Source organism: Lynx rufus, unplaced genomic scaffold, assembly GCF_022079265.1.
Source record: "Lynx rufus isolate CCGP_SWC_20201006 ecotype Redwood Valley unplaced genomic scaffold, mLynRuf1.p SCAF_3, whole genome shotgun sequence".
NCBI lineage: Eukaryota > Metazoa > Chordata > Mammalia > Carnivora > Felidae > Lynx > Lynx rufus.
In genome coordinates, this window is record NW_025814845.1 from 117535458 (window position 1) to 117541473 (window position 6016).

Below are 6016 nucleotides of genomic sequence, written 5' to 3' on the forward strand. Positions count from 1 at the left end.
TCTATGACCCAAACTAGTAAACAAGTCATACGGTCTCTTGAAATGCCCAGGCCATATTAGGTTACACTGCCAAGAATGTTATCTAACTCTGACACTGAATTATGGCTTTTAATAACAGAGTCTGGAATTCCTGGCTCTTGGATGTCTGGCTGCCACTAGAGAGACCAGTGAAGAGGTAGTTTAGTGCCAAATAAATAAGTATATAAATACTAAATGGGGAGGGTGAGATGGTTTGGCCCAGGAGATTAAGACCAAGCATAAATGATATTTTTCTCTTAAGACGCATACAGAGAAGCTAAGTGGAAAACTGAGGCTCAAGGGTTTCTTAAATATCCAAATGATAGAGAATCATGAGTGCTTGGGCTCCAGAAGACCCTTAAGGCATCACCCAGTGGAAGCCCGTGCGTGACTCTCGCACTCAGCAACTCCACAGCACCCTCGTTCAGTTTCAATCTGAACACAAGAGAAGGCTTCACCTCCCAAGGAAACCTCTCCCCTTTATGAACGGTTCTTCTATCCTTGTGAACACTTCCCTTTACTAGAAAAAGTCGGCTTTCTGTAATTTCTCACTGACCCTGGTTTGACTCCATAAAGCTGGGGCCCCAAATACAATGGCCTTGGGCTTGAGGCAGGGGCAAAATAAGTGGCACAGGCCAGGAGCCAGACCATAAGAGATGGGGACGGGGCCAACTAACCAGCACACTGCCCATATCAATGGCCAGCCACTCTCTGCTCCAGCTGCCTGTTGCCATGTGGGACACAGGTCCCTGCGGTCAGTTTTTGTGATGAAGAAAAGGCAGAAATCTGGATTTTAGTAGAAACAGCTTGATTTCTGAATATATAAGGAATTATGGAGTTCAAACAGCTCTTAGATATCAACTAATCCAAACCTCTCATTTTACAGAGAGAAAACGGAGGCCCAGAATAGAAAAAGTGACTGACCCAAAGCCAGTTACTCAGAGGGATATCTGGAGGAGGAAGAGCCCTAAGCAGAAGGTCCCATCTATCCCATCACAAAAATCCAGTGTGTGAGTCAACAGGGCATTCAGCCTATAGACTTGTTAGAGTATTCTGAAGAACTCACTTTAGATCATTTCCTGTATGCATTAAATCATAGTTTTTACAGTGTCCTTGCAAATTGAGAGAGAATACAGAGCAGTAGTTGCAAGCACAGACTTGGGAGACAGACTACTCAGGTTTGCAAGCCTGGTTCCACCACCTGCCACCTTCATGGCCAAGTTACCTCTCCGTATCTAGGTCCTCAGTTCCTCTAGGTCTCAGTACGTCAAGGTAATAATAGTACTCATCTAAGCGTTGTTGTAAGAATTAAATGAGCTAATACACATAAGGTTCCTACGACATGCCTGATACAAAATAGGCACTACATGGCCAATATTATCACTTCTCAAAGAGAGAACCACAATATACTAAAGAAAGAGTCAATGCAAACATACCAATTAAAGGAAAATGTAAAACACATTCTAGAAAATTATGAGTCCCATAAAAAATTAATTATAGCAGCTAGTTCCTTTAAAGAGGTTAAGGCAAAGGTAGACTTTACCAATTAAAATAACGGCCACAAATGTAGCAAGAACCCATGAATTAAAACTCTTAGGGGTGCCTGAGTGGCTCGGTCAGTTGAGCAGCGGACTTTGGCTGGGGTCATGATCTTGTGGTTTGTGAGTTCAAGACCCACATCAGGCTCGCCGCTGTCAGCACAGAGTCAACTTAGGATCCTCTGTCTCCCTCTCTTTCTGCCCCTCCCCTGCTTGTGCTCTCTCGAAAATAAACATTAAAAACAAATTAAAAAATAAAACTCTTAGCACACACCGACACAAGAAAGTGTCAGTAAACCTCCTGTTTTCTCCTCCCACATTGGACAAGTGCTAGAATACATGGGATAGATCTCATCCTGGGCTCCTCCTCACCAAGCTGAGCTTACTCTCTAACCAGCTTAAGCACCTCTTCCATTCCTCCATCTCTAAGTACTATTAGGGACCAAGTCCCTCAAAAGTTCTTCCGTTCAGATAGATGTTTAGTTTTCTCATTTCCCTCTGTCTGCACACTAGCAAAGGACAAAGACAGTAAATACACGCTCTTAAGAAAGGGAAAAAAAAATGGATCATTCCTACAATGTCACAACCCAGTCACAAACTGTCTCCATACACATAAATCTACCCTGTTGACCATACAGGTCCCTGCTAGGATGAGATTACAATTTAAGCCAAGACAAAGCACAAATGCAACAGGAGAATCCTTAAATGTTCAACAACCAACAGAGGGAGGTAGAACACTCTTGTCTCAAATCACAGAAGCCAGACAGGAACCAGCACAACTGCTCTGGTCTTCAAAGCATGGGAGGGTCAATAAAGAGCTCTTCCCCAGGGCCGCTATGGCCTCAGTGCAGCCTAGAGTTCTTTTGGATCCAGTTTATGGATAAGCGTATCAGTGTATACAATGCTTCTAAGGGTTAATATTTATTGACTTCTATGTACCAGCTACAGATGTAAGCATGGTCCCATCTGTAAAGGAAATATCCAGTACAGGCAAATATACAGAAAGTAGATTAGTCATTGCCTAGGGCTGGGGGTCTGGAGAGGAAAGAGGAGTAACTGCTAATGCACACAGGGTTTCTTTTTGGAATTAGTGGTGAGGGTTGTACAACTCTCCGAAGAGTAAAAGCCATTAAATTGCATACTTTAAATGTGTGAATTGTAAATGTGAATTCTTTCTCAATAAAGCAGTCATATTTTTCAAAAAGATTTGTAAAAACCAGTTACAAAGTAAAAGTACTAGTGTATTCAAGGAGAATCTGTGTCTTTGTGAATGAGAAACCATAATTGCAGAAGTGGCAGAAACCCAAAATTATTTCAGCAAGAAAAGAAAAAAAAATCAGAAAGAAGTTTATATGGCAAGGGTAACTGACTATTTAACTGAATTTCAAGACAGTGGGTATGTCGGGATCATGTCACTCCAAATGCATACATATTACATGATAGGTGGTGTAACTAAATTCTGACTTTCTCACCTAAAGTTAGCAGTTCCAAAAATGAAGGATTTAGAGGAGAGGTGAGATTAAAAAAAAAAAAATCATGCAAAGTCTGATGTTAGCTTTTTGGAGACTCTGAATTTAAAAGTTTACAAATGTAAGCATCTAAAATGTATACCATTTCCTAAGATGAATTTAGAAATAGGACTCCAACTTAACTAGAAAAAAGTAAAGCCTTCAAGTTCTGGAGCTGAGGGAAAGACAGGGACAGACAAATCAGTGATGGCATCTCAGCGTTTGAAACTCAGGAAACATATTTAAGAGTAAAGTGAAGGGTTTGCCAAGCTGCACAGTCATGTATCTCCTTATAATGAGACTTTAGCAAAAATCAATGCAATCTCTGACTGAAGTGTCTCCTAATGTGGCAGTATGTCAAATGATAATATAGAAGTTTCATAGCTATTAGCAAATACAGTGTTAACACATTTTTGGAAACAGCATAATGAAACTAGAGAATTTTGTTTACATTTTCCAGCCTTTAACTTTCAAACTATTACTAAACCCTTTATTCCCACTATGTTTATGCTTATGTCCCACTAAGCATCATTTGTATGGAAAATCAGCTTTCTTTAAGAACAGGCAAGTCATCAATTGATCCAGTGTGTTGGCAGTTCTGGAAAACCTTTTTAGACAGGAACAAATGATGCCTCTTTCTGTTCAAAGAAGCCCAGTTTAACATTTCACGCATATGCATAGAGAAACATTTAAAGAACCCCGAAAATTAGCTAACAATCTTTTTGGAATTTACAGAACAACAACAACAAAACCCTCCTCACAACCCCTCAAATCAAGGTTTAAATATTAAATGTTTAAAGATACTTTATGTGACCTAAAGTGATCTTCCATAGTCCTCCAAATCCTTGAATATCATAAAGTTTAAGTAGTGCTCCTAGGACTCAATGTTGGGGTACAATCTGTTCCACTACAAAACTGTTGAGCTCAAGAAAACATATCAATTGCTCCCAAATACTCTATCATAGCTTTTCTAAAAAGTGAACTGCCTCTCCTCTTCATTAATTAAGGGACTGCATTTTCTGGCCTATGTGTTAAAAGCACTGAACTTTCCCCACTCCACCTGTTTGTGTTCAGGTTGACAAGTTCCTTGTTGAAGACAGCTGGTGTTGATTACCAGGGACAGACCAATTCTATACTTCATTAACAGGTAATACAGCTCTCAGAATAAAACCTTGTCCCCAAGAATGCACCGCCACCCCCCCCAACAATACAGCCAAAGCTTGGTGTTCCATTTCAGTAGCATAACTGTTTATTAAAACGTGGCTTTTAAAGAAAATGACATTTTTGATTAGACAACTGTCAGAAAATGCATCTGTCATTTCTATTTCCTCCCCCTCCTTGGGGATGCCACAGCCTCAGCCCAGGAACCCCTCTGGGGAAGGAGGGCCCAACTCAAGGAGGCCAGACTGCTAAAAGTAGCTGATTATGCTGACAAGGCTGGAGAGGACTTTTTTTTTTTTTTTCTTTTGGTTCCTACCGCGGAAGCACTGGCATGTCAGGCCTAAGGGTAAATAAATACGAGTTTGGGGGCAGTAATGTATTTCTAGCCCTGGCACCCTGCAATCATTAAGAAAAGCTTATTCTTTCTACCCTGAAATCGCCTCATTCTTGCCGGAAAGAAAACCTTCAGCATATTTAACCTCCCACTCATGCAAAGGATAATGAAATACTGGAAAAGTAGGCATAACTTTATGGCCACCATGCTCTTCTTGGCAGGTTGAGGATTATTTACCATCGTGTCTGCCTGTCAGCTTCTCCGACTGCCACAGAGCACAGGACTTTTATTATTATTTATGATGTACGTCAGCCCAGCAGGGGGGAAACTCTTAATCTCCCAGAGCTGAAACCTGACTTGAAGGAGCAAGTTAGCGGCGGTGAGCTGCCAGCACCAGTAACCCTACCCGCCACCTGACACAGAAACGCCTGCATCAGTAGTATACCTGATGCACACACGGGTGCAGAGCTGAGTTATCAGATCTGCTGGTTCCAAACAGGTGCGGGGCAGGTCCACAACTGAGGACAATACGTGAGCCCTGCCCCCAAACTTCACCTTCCAGATCCTTCTCGGAAGTTAGCCCACCTCAGCTAACCCACGTCCGACACTTGTCTAATCCGAACACACTCTCCGGTCTTGGTCCTCCTTCCCCCGCGATCCGATTAGTCCTCCCTTCTTTGTAAACCCCCTCGAAGTAACGCAAAGCAAAACTTAATAGGTCCGGGGAACAGAGACGCGTCTTCCGCGCAGACCTCCCAGAAAGGAGCTAGAAGGCGGGCGCTGGATCCTTCTCGGCGCCTCCATCCCCTGGGGCTCCCCTCCCCCCCGCCCGCGTCCGCCGCGCACCCGCCTGGGCCACTTACCTGCATGGGACATGGTGATGGTCTCGTTGGTGTTGGAGCCCACGTTAAAGATGACCACCGCGGAGGCGTTCTGCAGGAAGGCGTTCCGGATCTTATCCTTGTACGTGCAGTTGCCCTTGGGGATGAGGGCTATCCAGTTCTTGCCGTGGGCCGGGGCGGCGAACTTGGTGTTGGGGTCGCAGGCGAGGCGGTCGTGGGTCGAGCTAGCCATGACCACCTCCCCGCGCGCGTCCTGCTTGGGCGAGTGCTCCCCGTAGCGCCCGCACTCAGTCTTCTCGGTGTGCAGCTCGGTGCCGCCGCCGCCCGCCACTCCGGGCCCGGGGTCCGGCGCGGGCTCCGCGTAGGTGATGTTCACGAAGGCGGTGTACCATTCCTCCTTCTCAGCCACGGTAAAGTCCAGGCAGAGCAGATGCACGAAACAAAAGGAAAGCAGCCATGTTGAGAGAGCCAGACTGCGGCACGCTTGGATGAGAGACATTGCCATCTTTATCCGCCGGGGCCCCCTCCCCGCCCCCCGCGCCCTCCCCCCGCCCCGTCCCTCCTCCCCGGCCCCGGCCAAAGCCGGGCCGGCGGCCTCTCCTCCTCCTCCGCCTG

At 45.0% G+C, this 6016-nt stretch overlaps 1 protein-coding gene across 1 annotated transcript in view; it reads right to left on the reverse strand.

Annotated features, from left to right (window-relative positions):
- Positions 1 to 5906, reverse strand: part of RNF150 (ring finger protein 150) — a 254841-nt gene extending 248935 nt beyond the window's left edge. The window contains exon 1 of the mRNA XM_047091945.1: positions 5423 to 5906. Coding sequence (XP_046947901.1) covers positions 5423 to 5906 — 484 coding nt within the window. The remainder of the gene's footprint in view (positions 1 to 5422) is intronic.
- Between the last annotated feature and the right edge of the window lie 110 nt (positions 5907 to 6016).